The 21,512-nt window shown below is 45.6% G+C and overlaps 1 protein-coding gene across 2 annotated transcripts in view; it reads right to left on the bottom strand.

The window, feature by feature from the left end:
* The window catches only part of SH3BP5 (SH3 domain binding protein 5), a 63,025-nt gene that overhangs the window by 37,416 nt on the left and 4,097 nt on the right, over positions 1–21,512 (bottom strand). For both annotated transcript variants that reach the window (XM_033131765.1, XM_033131764.1), the window contains exon 3: positions 1,059–1,187. In XM_033131765.1, the coding sequence (XP_032987656.1) occupies positions 1,059–1,187 (129 nt within the window). The remainder of the gene's footprint in view (positions 1–1,058; positions 1,188–21,512) is intronic.

The raw sequence follows: 21,512 nt of genomic DNA, 5'->3' as shown, positions 1-21,512 counted from the left end.
ACGGGGCAGGGCAAAGAGGCGGAATGCTCAAGTCCTGGCCCCTTACGCTAGATGGGTCTGATCTTAACATGTTCCTATATTTCTGGGGCTTAGTTTCCCAAAGGTTTACACCCCCTCCCATTATCTGCCCTACAGTACACACACAGTAGGTGCTCAAATACCCATTGCTCACTAAACATTTCCTTACAAGCGGAGACTTTCAGAGGCTGCATTTTCCATCACATAAACACACAATGGACAAAAACTACAATCTAGACCAACTACTTAGGCCTGCTTCCGGTGGCAGAAAGCCCAAGTGGCTGAGGTGTGTGAACGCCCCCAGGCCTGGCACGCAGCAGACACCGACTGGTAAGTATCGGGGCTCTTTTCCTTCCCCGTTCACAGGGCCTGGCCCACAGAGCCTGAGAGGTGACCCAAGCACACAATGCATTACAGTGGTAGCCATCCAAGGAAGACACACTCTGAAACCAGAACCAACTTCCATGCAGCCCAGCAATCGCCTGACCGCAGCTCCCTTCTGCCGCCCCTGTGCTGGTTTTGGGTCCTTAGCTGCCTATTTGGGCTGTCAGGACAAAGAACCAATGTTTCAAGAGAAGCAAAAGCCCGTTACTCCCAAACCAGGGAGGAGCAAGCAAGGGATGGCGTATTCCCCCTGCTGCCTGACAGGCAATCATTAGGAGAGGGCAGGGCAATGCGTTTGGTGTTCTGGACACATCCTCTCACCCACATGAGCCGGCCCAGCTGCCTGGGAAGCGGACCTGGGCACCAGCTCTGACAGCAAAGCGGCGCCCACTCACCGGGCCAGCCAAATGCCAGCACCCACACTCTATTAATAGCATCAAGAGCTGGAATGAAGGCAGACTGTGGAGCGGCAAGGGGGTGGGAATAAAAGGCTGACTTCAAATACAGCTGTTTAGAAAGTCATGGCCGTTCCCCATCACACAGGACTCGCGTTTCTACCCTTCAGGGGGTGATACAGAAGTGAGCAGGCGCATCCGAAACACACCGGTTGGGGTGGTGGGCAGAGGCACGGCAGAAGGTCTGCAGGGCTCTCTTACCTGCCTCGCCACCCTCCGCGCCTCCCAGTAGGGCTTCGAGTCTTCCACGGCTTTGCCAATTTTCTTCACCAGTTCGTCCAGTTTCACCGTTGCTTCAACCAGAACAGAGCGGAACTTCTGACGAGCATCCTGCAACCAGAAATAGCAAGGAAACACAGTTCAGGCTTAAGAAGGAATCTGCGAAAATCTGCCTGACCGAACCAGAAACACCAAGAACGGACTTCCCACAACCTCCAGTCTCTTAAATTAATAACAGCTTCACAAGACAGGTGTCTACGGCAGCACCATCCGAAGAACTGTGATGCTGGAAGTGTTCGATTATCTGCACTGTCTGGAACAGCAGCCACTAGCTAATTGCCTAGTGAGACGGAGGAAATGAGTTTTATTTCATTTTAATTAAATACATTTCAATTTTTTAAAAAAACATGTGGCTAGTGACTACTATATTGGACAATGCAGGTTAGGTGAAAAACCTCTGTCCAGACCCTCAAGAGAAGATAGCCAGTTGGGCTGCCCCCGCAGCTTTAGTCCATAATGATGGCACCGTTCCCTACACTCCCATAAATTCCTCAACCGTATGACATGGTCACCATTAAATCCTGAGTGCAAATTCCCTACACGCCACACCCTGTGCTGGGCCTTGGGGTTGCTCCCTGCCTTCACGGCACTTCCAGTCTGGTGGGTAAATCAGGCATTTACAGCCCATTGCAGAAAAGTCTGTGTCAGGATGGTAATGGTTCAGGTGGCACGGAACCCAGCAGTGGAGAACCCAGCACTAGGCCAGATAAGACGGGGGTTTTTTGGGAGACTCATGGAAAACTTTCCGGAGGGGGAATATCTACACAGAAGCCTATTGGCACTTGGAGGAGGGAGAGGAAATACCGAGTCCCAGGCCAGCAGGAGAGCCACCAGCCAGAGGGAAGAGGGAGTGGCAGGGTGTTTTTCAAGAAAGGGAAGGAAGCTGAAAGTCTGGAATGTGGAGAATGGCAAGAGATAAGGGTGGCCACCCACCCTGGAGACAGCCACTATCAGCTGGGGCCTCGGTAAGTTTGGAAGGGAGGAGCAGGCAGGTGGAGGATGCCAGGCTTACCCACATTGTGAAAGTCAAGAAACCAGACCCACAGACGTCACAAGGAGGAAAAAAACTAAAAAGAAGAAATTTAGTCCTATGTCTAGCAAGTATCAGAGGTTCAGGTCAGTACCTGACAGACCCCACGTTCGCTCTACTCCTTTTCCCTTTGGTGGTTGCCTGCCACAGCCACACCTTGGGTGAGTGGGTGGGTGAGTGGGTGGGTGAGTGGGTGGGTGAGTGGGTGGGTGCGTGTGGGTGTGGGTGGGTGTGCTCATGTGCACGTATTTAAGAAAGGGGAAGTGGATGCTCAGAGAAGAAGGAACAACACATGATCACCAACCATGGAGCGGTCCCGAGACCAAACAGCCACCCTACTGGTGAAACGTGGTTCCACTGGCTGCAAAGCAACTATCTGAAAACTCTTTCTAAACATCAAATTATAGGAGCCTCTTGGCCAATGGGATGTCTCATGGAGGTGCAGGAGGCTCTGATCACTTCTAATCTCCTTCCCCTCTGTCATGTCGTGCCAGACACTTCTGACACAGGCCTTGGTCCCTTCCCCTAGTCCTGTATCATCATCATCATCATAATTTTCTCTGCCTTCTCTCCTATCTGGCTAGGCCTGCAGTCACCTGTTCTACCTTCTGAAGACAGGGAACAAGACTAGCCTTATCTGACAGAGGAAGTGCTGCAGGTGCATTAGGGCAGCCCAGAGACCAGCAAAGCTCCCTGAGCTTCTGTTGGGCTTGATATCCAGTATGTGGGAAGTAGCTAGTGTCTAAAGCCTGGGATTTTTATCAGAGACAGATCCAATCCTGGCTAAACCTCTTTCTGTGAGGCTCTGATCAGGTAACTTCTTTACGAATCACTTTTATTACCTATAAAATAGTTACTTTGCATGTCAGAGGAAAGACTGCTAGAAGGAATAAAGGAGAATGCAAATGTAAAACACCTAACAGTTCTTGGGCACCAGTAGCTGCTCCATAAATGTACACAATTTTTCCCCTGGCAAAAAAAGGGAGCCATGATCATATTAAAAGCCACCAAGGGGGATCTCTCTGGGGACGGGGAGCTGAAATGAAAACAGAGTAACTTGTTACACCGTATAAGCAGCTGCTTTGCAAATGCATTCATGCACTTGTGACTAAACCTTTGCAGTCACTACCCCGGTGGGAAGCAGCACCAGTGCTATCCACGTCCAGACAAACGAGGAGACTAAGGGCCACCTCAGTCAGTGTGTGACCCAGGGCAGGTCACATCATCACTCTGAGCCTACTCCATACATGTGAATTAGGCCCCAAACCAGTACCCTAGGGCCAATAGGCTCTGCGCCTTTGGCCTATATGCTGGGAACCAAATGTCAGGAAAAAGACATATTTTTTTTAAATGTGGATTCTCAAATTTCTCATTAAAAAAACAAACAAACAAAAAACAAATCAGATGTTCGGACAACACTGGGTCCCCATTCCTACCTGGCAACCACTGGCTAGAAGTGGAGCAGAAGATGCCGCCTTAGATAGAAACTGCCCTTTCCAGTTGCCACAGCCGTGCCTGGATCACACCTGCCTGCTTCGCTCAGTTAGGTTCCCTGCCAGCCCCTAGACACTTTTGATTTGCCAAGAGCTATTCTGGGCAGTAATGAACCCACCAACTCTGCCTTTGAGAGACAGAGGGATGCAGAGCGCAGACGGACAGTTCACTGTTATAAATGCTTAATCCCATTCATTTGTGCAATCCCTAACAACCTTATCAGGTTGGTGGCGTTGTCCTTCACATTTTACAAAGAGGGAAACTGAGGCACATAGAGAATGGGAACTTGCCCAAAGTCTGGGGAATGGCAGAGCCAAGATTTAAACTCAAGCAGTAAATAAATAAGTACAATGTAGTGTAAGTACTGAGACCTCAGTATACACACTGTGCGACAGACACACACCTGGGTAGGCCACCCAAAGAAAGTGCCATCTAAGCTAGGCCTTAAAAAGGGGGGGGGGGGGATTTCACCAGATAGAGAAGGAGGAGCCTGAGAGACTGAGGAACTAACATGAGCAAAGAGTGGCAGGTGGTAGGGTTGGTGAGGGTTGGAGCAAGGAAGGGCCTGTGTGCCCTATTAAGGCATTGGAACTTTATTCCATGCACAGTGGGAGGACACAGTAGATTTTTGAAATCAAGTCTCAATTTACTTTCTATGCACCCTTTGTCAGAAACAACTGAAGAATGCATTCCACCACAAAAAGTAAACGTAACCACAGCTTACTAGATGGCTCCACCATCAACAGCACTTCCCATCGCTGCAATCATGTCAACGCTGAACACTGACTACAATAAAATTCTGTTGGGAGAAAAGAGTATGGGAAAAGTGGGTGTGTGGTGGGAGAAAAGGAACTAAAATCTCATCTTCCATAGTGGAACGTCAGCAGATAAGTAAAACTGAAAAATCAAGAAGTAACCACATAAAGCCTACTACTTAGAGTCATAGAATACCTAAATAATCAGCCAAAATATGTTAAACTCATCTATTAAAGTGCCTCTAAGGGAGCAAAACGGGGGTGGAGTAAAAGGATGGAATACCAGTGGGGGTTTTTGTATGTTTACCTTTTTTGTTTTTTTAATTGTGGCAAAATACCACAGTGGGTTTTTAAGCAGAGGCATGACCTGAACAGATGTGGGTTTTACCAAAGAGTGAACTGGGCTCCTCAGGTGATTCTGGTGGGCAGATTCAGGGACTGCCAGCCTGGCTAAGTGTGTTACCATCAAAGAGTACTGAACCCAAGAGACTTGATTGGAGAGTAGCATTTCCCTCCGTAAATGAGGCTGTATTGCCAGGGATGATGCATGCATGACTGACTGACATCCAGCGACCAACAAGTCCATTCATCCAAGACACGTCAAAAGCTAAACACAAAGCCAGCCTTCTCCCTGATAAGGTTAAGCAGACCCAGTTCTTCCACCATTCCAGTGGATCATAGCTATTATACTTGAGTCACCATTCTCCACAAATATTGGGGTGTGGGAGCCCACAAGCTAAAATCTTTCCTGCCTGTCCAACATTAACAGCCGTGATTTTCTTAGGCCCCACCCTGGTCCCAGAAGTGGTCATGTGACCCAGGCCTGGCCAGTCAGATGTGGATACTCCTAGCATTGGTGACTGTTGAGGAAGTACATCAGAACCAACGACCCATCGATACCAATGAGACTGCATTCTGGGACTCTTCCGAACCTGTTAGGAGAACTTTTTTCCACTGAGATGGCTGAGTAGACGGAATGAAAGCCTGGAGCAAATGGCAGCCATCTTGGCACCTTGAGGGAAGAGCCTGACAGAGGAAGGGAGGAAGGGAGAGAGGAGGTCTCAATGACAGTTTGAGCTTCTGGACCTAACAATGCTTAATAGTCTAACCCTGTATTCCACCTTCCCCATAGCCAAATTAGCACACACACTCCCAACTGTCACCATTGCTTTATGTTACGTTTAAGCTAGTTGGGATTGGATTTCTGTCACTTGCAATCAAACTAAGCTTTAAAAAAAAAAAAAAAAGATTGAAAAAGGCGCCTTAGGGTAGTCATATTAATATAGACAGGAAGCGGTGGGTTAATCCGCAGGCCGTACCATGGCAAAGCACTGCAATTAAAAATGGCCAGCTGCTGCAGGGCGCTGTCCCCGGCAATAAAACCACGTTTATAAGGAGCAGAGCCTAGGGAACTTAATTCAACCTAACCTATATAAAGCTCTTTCTTCAATCCATCTTAATGCCAGCTAGCCTCAGTTGAACTTGGGCTTTTTGCCTATTTCCTAGTTTAAGGAAAGACTCCACCGTGGTCCTTTGTCTCCTACAATTACAGGCAAATGTGTCTCTCAAGGTCAGAGTGGGAGTTGCTTCCAGGAATGTCCAGGGAGGAGAGAAAGCTGACTATTTTCTCTATGGTAAGTGATCCATGGAGGGAAGCAGTCAGAAGTACAAACTCAGCTCGGGGAGAAACAAGCAGACCTTTTCCCGGTCAAGAAAAACAAGCCAAATACCCTCCAGGGCTGTTTACCAGGTGATTTTTCAGATCAGCACTTGAAGAATCTCTAAAAGGGTTCCCTCTTCTCGGATGAGGCCTTAGATCTTCAAATCGGAGAACTATGTCACATCCATTAGGTGATTCAGAGTGAGGGCAATTTGTTCCAGCAAAGAACTGCTGAGAGTAGCACAGTCTCCTTGTCTGAATGTGTCACTGTGTCAAAAATACAGCCCTGTATCAGATAAGAACTCCAGCTAACCCAAACCGGCCAGCACCAGTGTGCCTTGGACGTGGTGCCAGGTGTCCCACACTGGGGACTGAGTTCCTGTTTTCTGGCCAATCACTTACCGAAGCCTCAATTATCTCACCTGTAAGCTAAGAATGACAGCCTTTCCACTTCACAAAGGTGTCCCCAGAACGAAGTAAGATTCAGACGGGATATCAGTTTTTAAAAGTACCTGTCCTACAAATTGAAGATGACATCATACTTCCAAAGATCCTTTAATGCCATCTATAAACACAGTGCTTTCAGTTTGCAGAGAGAGATTTACAGGCCTTATCAGGGCCTCACCACAACCTGTAAGTCAGGCTTAGCAAAAACGACCCCCACTTCTAGTCTACAGATAAGAGAACTGGAGCCCTGGAGGTGACGTGCTGCTTGGCCTGAAGTCACATGCAAGTGTCAGACTTCAGACAAAAGCACAGACCTTTAGTCTTTTTGTCCAATGTGCTTTTCATTTCACTAGTGGCTCTCAAAGTGTGGGCTGGGGGACCATGGGTAGGGGGTTAGGGGAGGTCCCTGAGACCTTTTCCAGGACTCTGCAAGGTCAAAGCCATTTTCATAATCAAGTTAGACTTATTTGCCCTTTTCACCGTCATTTTCTCACGAGTGTTCAATGGAGTTTTCCAGAGACTACTTGACAGGTGACATTACAAGAGATGGAACACCGAAGCAGGTATCAGAATCCAGCTCTGCCACTAAGCCAGACATGAAAGAGACTTGCAAAAAAAACATGAAACAATGACTTTCTTGTCGTGAATGTTTTTGTTTGAGAAAATAATTATTTTTGATCAAATATATTTATGTTGACAGGTAATATGTTTATTATTTTTAATGAATTAATACAAGTTTTTAAAACTTAATTCCTAACATGGCAAATGTTGTAGGTATTACCCACAAAAGCAAAAACTCTCTGAGGGACCCAATGATTGCAACCTGAGGCCAAAAAGCATCAGGTCTGCTGTGTGGCACCAAGCCGTACCCTGCCCCTTGGGCCTGCCCTACTAAGACCCTTCTCATTCGAGTAACACCTGTGTATTTTCAGTAACAGTGAAACAGTTATTCGTTCTCAGATCTTTCTTTAATCCTTCTGATTCTGTCAAGGAGAAAGCCCCCATTTGGTGCTAGCTTCTCTACACGTCTCACAGCACCTTCTACACGTCTTCTCATTTGCTTCGCTAATCTCGTTTTTAAGAAGGGATTGGGCTAATCCAGGCTCAGAGCCTTCCACAGAGAAGGGAAGCTACTACAATTTGATAACCAAAATAATAAATCCACTCAGGAAACAAATAGCATTGCTTTGAAAGTCACCAAGCTGTGCCCTTAAGAGTTGGCCACTTTCATTTATACACACACACACACACACACACACACACACACAAGCGCACGCACACATATATATTTCTTCAATAAAACTTTTGCTTTAAAAAAAATGCATTTCCCTTTAATGGTTTTCCACTTATAGTTATGAATCTTCCTTTCCAAACTGAAATGTGAAGTAAAAATGTGAATCAATTTAAAGGAAAATATGGAATAAATCGTATATACAGAAAACTAGGATAAGGCAAAAATTACAACAGCGGCAGAATAACTAGAGTTGGAATCGTCAAGCCTGTTAGCAGAACATTCTAGAATTACATGCTAAAAGAACACCACTGGAAACCTGCTGACTTGCTGAACGGTTATGAAATACCTGAAATGTTCTTAAGTTTACTACAAACCATGTTTTCTTTTCACCCATCCAATCTATTCTTTAAGAGCACTTGTGACAGCTACTAAAACACACAAAGAAACCACTTTAAATAGTGCTAGGATGAAAAGGGAGTAAGTGCTCTCCAGTGTTGCCTGATTGAACTTTCTGCAATAATGGAAATGTTCTCTACCTGTGTTGTCCAACACAGAGGCCATGAGCCAATGTGGCTATGTGAAAACTTGAGCTGTGGCTAGTGCATTTTTTATTCAATTGCAATTTTCTTCCTTGTAATTTCAATAGCCACATGTGGCTAGTGGTTGCCATCCTGGACAGCACAGGTCTAGCTCCTAGACCCTGGATTTCACTTTGCTCCTCCATTTTGAGGTCATACAATGCTCCTCGGGCCCTCCAGCTGCCTTCTCTCCGTGCTTCTGTCCCGTTTTTCCTCCCTCAGCCCCAGTTCCCACAGAAAGTGGTTTTCCTAGCCCTGTGTGAAGGGGAGCCAGGACAATCTGATTTCACCTTTCAAGAATTTTGCAGCAGAGGCAGAATCAGAAATAATGTACCAGGGCAGAGCCAGGGCCCAGGGAGCCAAATCAGAAAGGTACAGAGCCGGGAAGACTCAGAGTAGGAGACGGGGTGAGGACAGAAGACCACCAGGGAGCTGGAACCAGCCCCACCAACGGCTGCCACACTACTGATCACTGCACAGACCCAACTGCACATCAGTGATTTTCATCCAACCAGAAGACACTGGTTAAAACAGCTCCACATGGTTGGAAACATTCATAGAAAAGAACAAAAAAGGAAAGAAAATACCAAGGCCTTCAACTTAGGAGAAATCAGAGTCACTGCTGGAGACCAGGTATCTAAGTCCCCTCCTTCTGACTCCTTTTCTTCTCTACCTCGAGCTCTGACTTCAGTAGCAGAGGACTCTGCGTGTACACCAAGCCCACCACTACCTTCTGGGGACCGTCCCCCACACATCAGGGAGAATCTTGCCATCATGTTTCTGATACAAGAACTTCTCTCGGGAACAGAACTGGGGAAGCCAGAAGAGGGAGAGACAGACATGACCCAGAGAAGAAAGCAGAAGAGAGAACACCAGGAGACAGCAATGGAGAGGTGGTGGGAGATTATCTGGTTTCCTGACTCTAATCCTGCAATTACATGGTCGTATAATTTATCAGTCAAACCAAGGTACTTTCAAGAGTGAGGAAGGGCATTATTAATCATTATGCCAGGACAACAGGCTTAAACCAAGACAGTCAGGGCAAATTGGGATGTGTGGTCTCCCCAGGCTGAAGGCCCAGTGATGCTTTCCTTCCTTCCTTGGATTCTATAAAAGACTCTTAACCTTTCAGAAAATTCCCTCTTTTATTTAAACTGTTTGAGTAGTTGTGGGACAAAGTATCTAATCCCAGCTTAGGCACTGCCCAGCTACAGACCCAGGAGCAGGACCTATGCAGCTAGACAGCCTTGGTGACAAGGCCAGATCCTGTTTTCTCTTTCTATTGTATCACACTGTCTGTCCTGGTTCTGACACACCAAGGGGTTCCTTCCACCAAAAGGGAAAAAAGGAAAGTAAGACAAGATGGTGGTCAGCAGTGTTTCCTGCTGTTAAGTTTCCCTCTTCTGAATTTAACAAAGGTCTTGATGCTTTATTTTAAGCCTAAGTGGAACTGAGTTCCTCCTAGGTAGAAGAGCTCTAGGTTAGAACTCTGATTGGACTATAGAATATTTCCAAACAAGCATGTGAGCACCCAGCCCCGTCTCCCAGAACACTGCAGCCTACCCCAGCTGTCCCACCCGACTGGACCACACAGCTTCCTCTGCAGCAATGGCCAATGTCAAGACTCTACAGCCAAAGGGAAGCACTGCCATTTGGAGGCTAGTTGGCAGGCCTGGGAAAGGGGGAAAGGCTTTTTCAAATTTTTTAATTTAAAATCATTTCAGATTAGGAAAAAATGAGGGTAAGATGCAGACATGACACCCTGAAATAAATTCCGTGCATATTTCCTAAAAATGAGGACATACTCTTTTATGCCCAGAGTACAAGACTGAAAATCAGAACGTGAACATTGATACAAGGCTACTAATCTGGTCTATGACTTTATTCCAATTGCATCAACCCTCCCACTAATGTGTTTTATAATAAAGGGAAAAATTCTTTTTTCTGGTCCAAGATCCAACCCGATTCACACCTTGCATTTAGTTGTCATTTCTCTGTAGTCTCCTGTAATCTGGAATAGTTTCTTCAGCCTTTGTCTTCCATGGCCTTGAAATTTTTAAATAATATGAACCAGTTATTTTGTAGAATGTCAATTTGGAAAAGACTCATTTTCAATTCATCTTTGTTGTGGATGTTACATAAGAAAGAGCCACAAGATTGGAATTTAACCAATTACAAATATATATATATATGCAGCTAGACAGCCTTGGTGACAAGGCCAGATCCTGTTTTCTCTTTCTATAGCATCACACTGTCCAGGTTCTGACACACTATTTATATATATATAAAAAGACAAAGGTCCAAAGTACCACAAAGGAAAAAACTCATAAGCCCTTTAAACCTCTGGGCGCAAGGACAAGGGTCAGTCCTAAGAGGCCCTGGGGGAGGGACTGAAGTTACAAAACCCTAAACACACACACACACACAGCTAGAAAAACTGAGGGGACCCAGGGCTTTATCATTCATTGCCAAAAGTTTTTAAACCCACAGGATTCTTTGTGTAAGAGGAGGCAGAATTGCTGAAACCAGAGCTTTTTACTGCATTTGACTACAAATGAACTATTTCAATGTTTACACCAAGAAGCATATTTCCTCAACTTCAAGAACCACTTTTTCCCAAAAATTCTTAACCGTTAGATTTTAGATGAATTATACAAAGGATATGCACATTTATCAGCAGTAGTGTTTCAATCACCACTCAAGCTGTTATGCAATACAAGGTCCATTTTATAATTAATGAGTTTTAGATTCCAGGCAATATGGTGAGTTTGTGGCCTCGCCCTGGAATGCTCTAGAGATCCTTTAGTGCAGCCTCTGTTGGAAGCATGCACCCACTCACCACAGCATTCTAGGCAAGCTGGCTGCCTGGCTTCTGCTGGGTTTTGGAGAACCTTCCTCCTGACTACAGCTAATCAGAATGGAAAGAAAGGAGGGCACAAGATACAAAAGAACCAAGTCAAAATCCATTGCTATAACTTTAGAGACATGGGGAAAACGATCAGAAGAAACAGCTAGAAACATTCGAAGTGGTTGCTTCCAGGAGTTGAACTGGGGGTGAGAAGGAATGAGGCAGAGGACTTTCATTTTTCATGAAAACTTCTGCAGGGCTCTAAAAAAAAAAAAAAAAAAATCCACCACGTGCAAGTATTGCTTCACTAAAAATACAATTTTAAGTAACTGCAGCATAGGTTAACCAAAGAGCTTTCACATTTCCCTTATCATCAAGACTGAGGGTGATTCCTAATTCATTCCGCATGTGGCTAGATGAAAATCAAAATCTCCATCACACAATATCAGAGCTGCAAGAGACTTTGCCGTCGCTTAGCTCAGATGTTCCCATTTCACAGAGGAAGTAACTGAAGCCTCAGAAGGTAAAGTTCCTCTCCCAAGGATGTAAAATGCCAGAACAAAGATGGAAAACCTGGCCCCCTAAGTCCTATATCAGCTTTCTTTCATCTCACCAGCCTCAGGAAGGACCTCAGAATGTGCATCTTCTATACCCACAAACACATATCTCTAAGCTACCTAAGGGCTGGGCTTCAGCCTCAGACTCCTGGATTCAAATCTTGGCTCCCCACCCATTGGCCATGTGACCTTGAAGACCTGACTCAATCTTTCAGTGCCTCATTTCTCATCAATGTTCTCTAGTCCTAGTGTGTAAACAGGATAAAATATATAAAGCACTTAGCACAATGCTTAGCATATAATAAGTTTTTGATAAATAGTGATTTTTAAGTAGGTATTATTATTCAATAAATGGCAAAGGGGAGAAAGAAAAAGAGCCAAACGTGTTGAACGTTATATGCCAAGTAACATGCCAGGCATTTTGCAAACATCACCTTATTTAATCCTATACAGCCTTGAAAGATAGGTATTGCCCTCCCCATTTTAGAGAGAAGGAAATTAAAACCCAGAAAAGCTAAAAACCCAAACGACAGCTTATTAAGAGGCAGGGCGAGAACTCAAATCCAGCTCTCCTGAACTCCAAAGCCCATGTTTTCCACCATCACAGGCTCCGTAGTTTAAGCCTCGATCAGCTCCAAAACAAAGTCTTCCTATGTTTTTTTATCCCACATTTCATATCATGAAACTGTGGTTTGCTTCAGCAAGTCCCAACTTGGGAAGCAGATCCAATTCCTAGCAAATGCATGCAACACCAAGATACTATGTCCCCAGTGGAGATGCTAACCAAACCAGTGGCAGGGAGAGAAAGCAGCATGTCAAAAGCTGCCCAAAGAGCTTTAGAACCTCCTCCCTGAATGTATAAAGTGTTTGCTTACTACCGTACTTTTGGTTCTAGGCCCTACTAATCTTTTCTAATAGGCATTGAAGCCACGGCATCATTTTCTCACAGACAAAATATTTAAGAAATGGGTAAAGCGGCAAAGAATTGCCTATAACAAGACCCACAGCTCTGTGGAAAAACTGCTCCCTCTTGCTTTTATTGTTGCTGGCTTGTTTAAGGGTCACTGGGAGTCCTAACCAAAGTCCTTGCTTTGCTGGCTTGTTAACCATTAAAAGCAACTCGAGAAGACACTGTGAAATGTGGTTGTTTATGAAGTGAATGAAAACGGATGTCCTGCAGGACCCAGAACAAGTCACTGTCTCTACATCACCACCCTGAGTGTGGCAGTTTTCAAATGTGGCTCAAAAGTCTTTGGCACTGCTCCCATCAAGAGATGGAGTCTATGGCCCCTCCTCTTGAATTTGGGTGGGCTCAGGACACTTGGACCAATAGAACATGACCAAAGTGCAACTATGGGATTTCCAAGGCTCAAGCAGAAAAGGCCAAGATGCTTCCATCTCGGGATACTCACAGTGGGGGATGCCAGACACCGTAAGGAGGTCAGAGTGCCTAAGACGGCCGGCTGGAAAGTTCAGATGTAAGCTCTCTGGTTAACAAACCCAGCTGAGCTCCCAGCCATAAACCACTGTCCACTGCCAGACACAGGAGTGGGCCTCCTTGGATGGCCAGTCCACCCAAGCCTTCAGATGACCACAGCCCCAGCTGACACCTATCTGATTGCAACTGCATGACTAACCTCAAGCCAGAACCACCCAGCTGAGCCCTCTCTAACTTCCTACCCCACAAATCATGGGCCAAATAAAGCAGTTGTTTTACGCTATGAAGTTATTTGCTACGTAGAGGAAGGACAACACTCCCATTTCATCTCTTCTTCCAATAAAGCCAAACACTGGGGAAGAAAGAGAACATCAAATCTGCAGGCTTCAAATCTATCAGGATGAAGCGGAATCCATTTGCAATACTGGCAACAGAAGGGGAGGGGGGACGAAGACAACCAAACCCCCCATTCGTTACACTTCAGTTGAGCTTAATGCCAAACAATGAAAGAGTTTATTTATACGAAGTGGGCTTGGCTGCAGTTATCATAAACAGCGGATGTTCCTCTCATTGTCTCCCCGCTAGCAGTTTCTTTCTGTCACTGCAAACATTAATATCTCTTAGATAATCCAGCAAAACACAGCAAAGGAAAAAATCAGGCAAGAATAGAACAAGTTTTTTTCATCTTCCTTTAAGGAAGTGAAAGAAACTGATTCTCCAAGCTCTCTCAGAGCTACTTTGCAAATGATTGTGAGACTCTTGGTTAAGATGCTTTCCATAAAAGTGAGTCTTTACTGTTGGAAACATCTATGTGGCCATAGGCTGATTAAGTAACTCCTGAAGAGGAGGGCTGGGCAAAGATAACTGGGATGCCTGCCAAAAGACAAGGTTCAATAGAGACTTAACTCAGCCCGCCAAAACACACACACACACACACACACCACTACATTAAAGATCCCTACAATAAATGCTCAGAAGGAAAAATAACAACTCAATATTAAAAGGCTACAGCCCACAGGGACCACAGCTCCCTGCTACTTAGGGAATCTGAGGAGTCTATCAACCACTGGGACAGCAATGAATCCATCAATCCCCACAGCCCACCTCCTTCTTAGGTGGGGACGTTTGAGGACACCTCTGTCAGAGGAAAGAAGGCATCCTGGATAAACCTATGGGCACAGTCCTGGCACTGTACAAAAAGGTGATTTACTATAACATCCAGTGCCTACGTTCTTATGATGGATTCCAGCTGAGGGGCCAGGAAAGTGTATGTATTATGTACCTCATTGGACTTTACAGCTTAAAACGAAGACACGTCGATTTTTTTTAAGGCAATAGAGTCCATTTCAATATTAGAAATTAGAAAGCTCTTTCTATGTTCTAGCCAACAACCCATACTAGTTTCGTTTTGCTAATGTGGTTATAAGTGAATGAGATTGTGCAAAAGTGCTTACCTGTGCCCACAAGGCTTTATCCACTTAGAAAGTGATGCGAATACTTAAAATCATATAGCAACTAAGTCTGAATATCTAAATATTCTTAACATTGGAATGTTTTCCACTATTACAACTTGGTGATTTTTTTATATTTCACAATTGAAGGTTTCTTGGCTGCAGACAATCTGAAAATGCCTTTAAGGCACTTTTCACCCCTCCATGAATTACCACAGTGAGAGCTTAACAATACAGTATTTCACAAGTAAACCCACCTTTATCAGCAATTAAGGCAGGGACTACCAATCTGAAAATTATTCCCCCCAGCCTTCAGAGTTCCTAAAATTCCTTCCATTTCATTTCTCCCAAATTCATTTCTTTGATTCATAATGACATCTTTTTAGAAATAGTGCTTCTTTCTATCCATCCCCATTCACTGCCTATAAAAATGATAAAATACGGTCACTGTAAATAATTCAGAAAAAAAGTTTCTAAAGTCTTACTCTCAGTTTCTGCATTTACTTCACCAAAACTGGTAACAAACAGTGCATAGTCTGCAGACGACACTACAACTCACTCTGTTCTGTTTTTTTCTCATATAAACCTATCTATATATACAGTTTTACATATACTCTACATAGAGTGTTGTATATACTCGATAATTTTCTTCCACTTAATAGACCATGGCCATTTGTCCATATTCACGTATGCCTTCGTTTAATGTGAAAGGCCACTCTTAAAACGCTAACATGTCCAAGCAGGACAGACGCTGAGACCTTTGTGAGCTAAGCCCTCTGTAAGGGAGGGACTTTGGGGAGGGGAAGGGAGACACAGGTCATGCTTTCCGAATGTCACAATTGTGCCCAGAAATGGCCGTGCCTAACAACAGCCTGGGTGGGGATGAATAAAACTCCAGAGCTGGCACTGGAGACCTGCCTGCTTTTCAGGACAGTATATGACAATGCCAAGAGCCATGAGTCCACAAGGGCTCTGGATTCCAACCACAAACTGACATTCATCACACCCCTGTGTGCAGACACTGCATGAGATGCTGGGGACACAAAGATGGGGAGGCCTAGTCCCTCCCGCCAGGGGCCACATATAGTGGGAGAGCCTGACAAGTAATAAATGACCATAATACAGCCTGATGAACATACGGGAGAGGGCAGTAAGGGTGCTAGGAAGTGCATGTGGCAGGGAGCGCTGGTTAAGACAGCCTCCCGGGCCCTGCCCCTGAGATCCTGAGTCAGTAGGTCTGGGTGGGGCCCAAGATGCTCGAATGCTAACTAGTTCCTCTGTCGTGCTGAGGCTGCTGGTACAATGACCACACTTTGATGGCACTGCTCTAGAGGAATGGTTCACAATCACGGGCAATTTTGCACCCTAGGAACACTTGCAAGTCTGGTGATATGCTTGGTTGTTACAATGGGGCAGGGGGTGCTGTGACTGGTACCAAGATGCTGCTAAACATCCCACAATGCACAGAACAGTCCCCCTCCCGCAAAACAGAATTATCTAGCCCACAATGTCCATAAAGCTCAAGTGGAGCAAGAGCTCTAGAACAAGACACTTGAACTCTATGCCCCAGTTTCGTTATCAGCAAAATGGGAGTGATAAACGTCTCTCTCATAAAGGTGTCCTGAAGATTCAGCAAGTTTATATATGTGAAGTGCTTAGAAAAGGACCTGGAACATAGTAGGCACTCATTATTATTGTATCTCATTATTAGCACGCATTATTATTGAAGGGTGGTTAGGAGACCAAAAACAGGCTGGAAGGACATTCCAGGATGGATAAAAAACCCTTCCTGCAAGTACCCACCACACTGCAGCCCTCACCCACCCTGCTCCAATAACAGCAGCAATGATATTTGACGGCTTATTTTGCACCATCATTGGGATGAGGAAACTGAGGTCCAGAGACATCAAGTAAATTGCCCAAGGTCACATAGCCAAGAAGGGGCAACCTGTTGGTATTCATCCAAACACTTACTGAGCACCTACCATGTGCCAGGCAAATCCCAGGAGAAAACACACCCTAACAATGCAGGGTTCACTCAGGGAAACAAAGTGATTTCCACATCCCAGCAGACCAGCCACAGAGCAAAACCCTCTGGGTCCAGTGACTGCCAAGTCCATCCCCCCATAATCTTGGCCTGTCCAAGCCCTCTCTCTGGCACCTTGCCCAAAGAAACATCATGGCAGGGCCTAGGTGAGGAGAGTGGAGCCATCGCCAAACCTCGTGGTGGGCCTGGCTCCACTGGACATCTCATCAGAGCCTTTTCTGCATCTGGCGCCCAGCGGACCTAGACACTCCCTGCCAGCCCCACACACAGGAGACCTCTCCTTCACCCAGACTGCGTAGCTATCAGAGCACGTCCTCACACAGTATCTCCTCTTATCCTCCAGGCCACCTAGGGACATGGGCAAGTATCACAACCCCCCAATTCACAGGTGACGAGACTCGGGCTCCAAGGGGCCAAGCGTCCCTAAATCAGCAGACGTCAGATTCTAATCTGATGCCATCAGTTGTCACCTTATGCCAAGACCAGTCTTTCCCTCCACCCACCCCTTCTCTATGGCTTTGGGTTTTGGGGTTTTCTTTTTCCTCTCTGACTATAAAGTAATACAGATTCTATGCAAATAATTCAGAAAATAACAGAAAAGTACAAAGACAATAAGCATCACCTCCCAGATAGAACAGTTGGTGTGTCATCTTTTCCAGGCATTTTTATGCACACAGACATATTTTAAAGAAGAGCACCATACCACTTGCTCTTTTGGCATCTGCTTTTTCCCATTTAGATGTCTTTCTATCTTAATAACAAGCTGTGTCATCAATATAAGGCCTAGATTCTATTAACCATTGCGCGTGCACTGTATTCATGTATTTAACAAACCCCCTGTTGACAGTCATTTAGATTTATAATTTCCCAACATTTTTAAACGATGCTGCAATGAACACTATCGGACCTACCTCCTTGCCCAGTTATTCCCTTAGGATAAATTCTTACAAGTACAATTGCTGGGTCAAAAGTTATTGTCCCTTTGACATCCCAGCAGCAGTGTGGGTGGACTATCACTGAAATAGAAAGCCCCAAGCCCTACCATTCTGATGGCCCAATTTCAGGTCAGAGCTGTAGGGACAGCAGCTGTTGCCCCAGCTCAAGTCACCCAGAGGCACCCAGTAAAGACTCAAGTGTGTCTTTAACACCAGCGAATGGCCAAAGCATAACCACGGTGCTCTCCTCTCTCTCCCCATATTGCACAAGCTGCAGGTGATGTCTGTACTGTCAGCTCTCTTCCTCCTCCACCTCCAGGCTACTCAGGATGTTTACTGACCCTCCCCAACGACCTGGGTCTCCAGGCCTCAATTCCGATGGCCCCTATTCCACAAAGCCTCCCTGGCTTCCTGAAGAGTCCTGCATGGTCCTCTTACTCTCTAACTACAGGCTTGAATCCAGGAGTCAGCAAGCTCCTAGAGGGCAGGGATCGTGCCTGAGGTTTAGTTGCGGGCCCCACACAGGACTCAGCCCACAGGAGGGGCTCAGTGGTTGTGACATCAATGCTTTCAGGCCAATGTTTACTTGAACCAGATCTCACCTGGGTACAAAGAGGTCAGGGTCTTTCACAGCCCGGACCAGGGAGCCTGCCACCCGGCCTGGAATTTGGTACCAACTTCAAGAAACAGTTACCCGGCCCCTCACTCCACCAGCCCCCCAAACACTCCCTAGCGCTTTCTTCAAAACACAACTCAAGTCTTATAGGGCCTTTCCCTCATGTGCATGCATACACACACACACACACACACACACACACACACACACACACACACACACACGCTTGTCTTCAAGGACAAAATGCTAAGGTATGACAACACTATCCTTTCAGAAAAGAATTTCCCTCTTCCCCTAATTTGCGCTAATAATTAAAGAGAGGCCAGACTGCTTCCAATTCACCCCCACCCCCCGAGTTTCCAAGCTCAAAACTATTTTTTTTAAAGACAAAATGTTCGCTGGTTCCGGAAGGAGGAAAAGGCAGATTCTGGGTGCAGGGGATCACAGATGTCTAGAAGCAAATGCTTTTTCAACCTGCTCTAACAATCTGCCCAGAAAACATCCCACCCAAGAAGTAAGGGAAAGGACACAAACATTTACAACTAACTACTTTGTCTCCCTGGGGCAGCGTAGGCTGAAAAGGCAGCTTTTGATTACTCTGAGCCAGAAAAGCTGTGGATGTGGATAACTAGGTCTGCGTCCTTCCTCTTTCTCTTCCTCCTCCTCTCTCTGACATATCAGTGCCCTAGAATGGGCCACCTTCAGAGCAAGAAAGGGAAATAATGAAAACACTACACATCATGGTTAAAATAATAACAATTGGCATGGAATATTGCAAATCTGGATTACAATGAAATTTAGAAATTTTCTGTACTGCATCTTGTTTTAACAAACATTTGAAAAAAGATAGCTCTATGGAATATGCATTATAAAATTACATCAGCACACTTCCTTGCATTGCCTCACCTGGCAGGGCTGTTACACCTGGAATGACCTATTTCTTTCCTCCTCTATCCATCACTCACCCCACCCCCCAGCACACCATTCCCCCCTTGCTGGTTCTTAGCCAGGCCAGGCCCCGTTCTCAGCTTAGCACTGGCTGTTCCCTTTGGCTGTAATGCTGTTCCCCCACATGGCCCAGAGGCTCACTCTCTCCAGATATGCTCCACCCACTATAAGTAACACTGCATTTCCCTCCCTCCTCTTACCTGCAAATACCCACACTGCCAAGGCCCCTTCCTGCCTTGCTTTTCTCCTTAGCACATACCACCATGTAACCTCCTATGTATTTTAATTGTTTATTGCATTTCCTCTCTCTCCATAATGTAAGCATCAGGAGGACAGGGAGTTCTGTCTCTTCTCTTCACTGCTCTCTAGTCATCATCTTAAACTGTCCTTAGCACACAGCAGGTGCTCAATAAATACTCAAGGATGTTTCTGTGGGAAAATACATTTACTTTCTTAATAATCTGAAACAGCAGGCTTATATCCAAGGGCCTCTCTGGTTAAAAGGTTACTCCCTTCAACAGCTTGAAAAGCCTGGCCCTCTTGATATAAATCAAAGTGCAAAGGGGATACAGCCCTGTTCAAACAAGGTCAGAGGCAAAGCAAGGTTGCAGGAAGAGGCAGACATCCAACTGACGACATACAGGTGGCTGGCATCCAGAGGCCTCTTGGTAATCTCCAATTTAAACAGCTGAAACACGGAACGGGATACAAAAGGCGAATCCAGGCCTGCACCTCGGCCTACAGCTGCTCAGAGACAACTGTGCCATGTTCCATGAGCAAAGTAGCAGCCACCCCAAACCTGGCTACCAATTCACTTTAATCAGAGTCAGAGTCAGGCGGGGTGCTGGACATGCCATCTCATAATCAAAAAGCCAAGGGAAAAGGAAATGCAGATAGCAAAAGGCCCTCCTCTAAAGGCTCCAAAATTATCTGTCAATCCTCATTATTTCAGATAAATTTTATTCAGAACTCAAAAATCAATCCTCAAAGCGCTTCTATAGTCATTCGTGGATATGAACTGAGTGGCAAAAACTGTGACTTGCCCAACGGGCACCTTCCCAGCTGTAGTCAAGTAAAGAGACGCTCTGCCTTCTTGTTTCAGCTCTTCTACGGTAACCAAGTGTCCTTCACACGGTTCACTTAATGCCACAGTTTTTGCACTGCTGTGCTTTGTGTTGGTGATACTGCCATTTAAAGTGGCCTCCACGCCTAGTGCTGACGTGCTGTCTAGTGTTCCTAAGCCCTACAAGGCTGTGACGGGCCTTACGGAGGTCACACATGGGTTAAATAGGCTTCATCCAGGCATGAGCCATTGTGCAGTTGCCCGTGAGTTCAACATTAATGAATTAATAGACATACCAAATAAGGTGTCTTTAAACAGAAACACACATAAAACAAGGTTATGTGTTGATCAGCTGACAAAAATGTTGTCAGCCCCAGGCTTGCCAGTGCCTAAATATAGGGTTAGGATCACACTTCCCCCCCCGGGAGCTATGGTTCGGCATTCACTAACTCCATCTTCACAGTGACTTTACAGAAAACAACTACCAGGAATAAGGAGAATGAACTGAATATTAAAATGGCTCTGTTTCCTGTCCCACATCATTTGGCACACTCCGCTCCACCACCCCCACTGCTCACGCCATCTGCTCCTCTTTGCACATGGACTCTCTCCTTCTGCAGGCTTCTGCTCAGGTGTCTACAGGTGACTCCTCTCCTACAGCCTCTGTCGCATCGCTCTTTCATTGTAGTTATTACATCAGTAATTATCAGCCGCCTCTCCACTCCTCACCCCCAACCCAAATGTTAAGTCCCCAAGGGTAAGTAAGACCCGTGTTTATCTTGTTCATCTAGATGTCTGCAGTGGCCCAGAGGACCCGACACGGGGGTCCCCAGAGCTTCACTGAAGGAACACAGCCCACCACAGACATACAGACCCCATCCTCTCCTCCAGATGCAGCAGCACAAGCATCCAGACAGCCTGCACTCAAGGTGAAACCCCACACTCCTTGGTGAGACTGACAGGAAACACCTATGAGACCCGGGCTGCCTGGTCCACATGCAGCTCCTGAGTGGCCAGCCCAAACTGAGATGTGCTCCAGGTGTAAAATATGCACGAGATTTTGAAGACTTAATATAAAAATAGCTGTAAAATACCTCAATGATTTTTATATTGATTCCATGTTAAAATTTTACTATCTGGGACATTCTGGGTTAAATGAAAATAGATTTAATTTCAGCTGTTTCTTTCTACTTTAAGGTGGCTACTAGAGAACTTTTAGTTACTTCCATAGCTTGCATAGTTATATTCCTGAGTCCACCTTGGTTATAATAATGA

This window comes from Rhinolophus ferrumequinum, chromosome 17 (assembly GCF_004115265.2).
Source record: "Rhinolophus ferrumequinum isolate MPI-CBG mRhiFer1 chromosome 17, mRhiFer1_v1.p, whole genome shotgun sequence".
Taxonomy (NCBI): domain Eukaryota; kingdom Metazoa; phylum Chordata; class Mammalia; order Chiroptera; family Rhinolophidae; genus Rhinolophus; species Rhinolophus ferrumequinum.
This window is presented reverse-complemented; position numbering and strand designations above follow the sequence as displayed.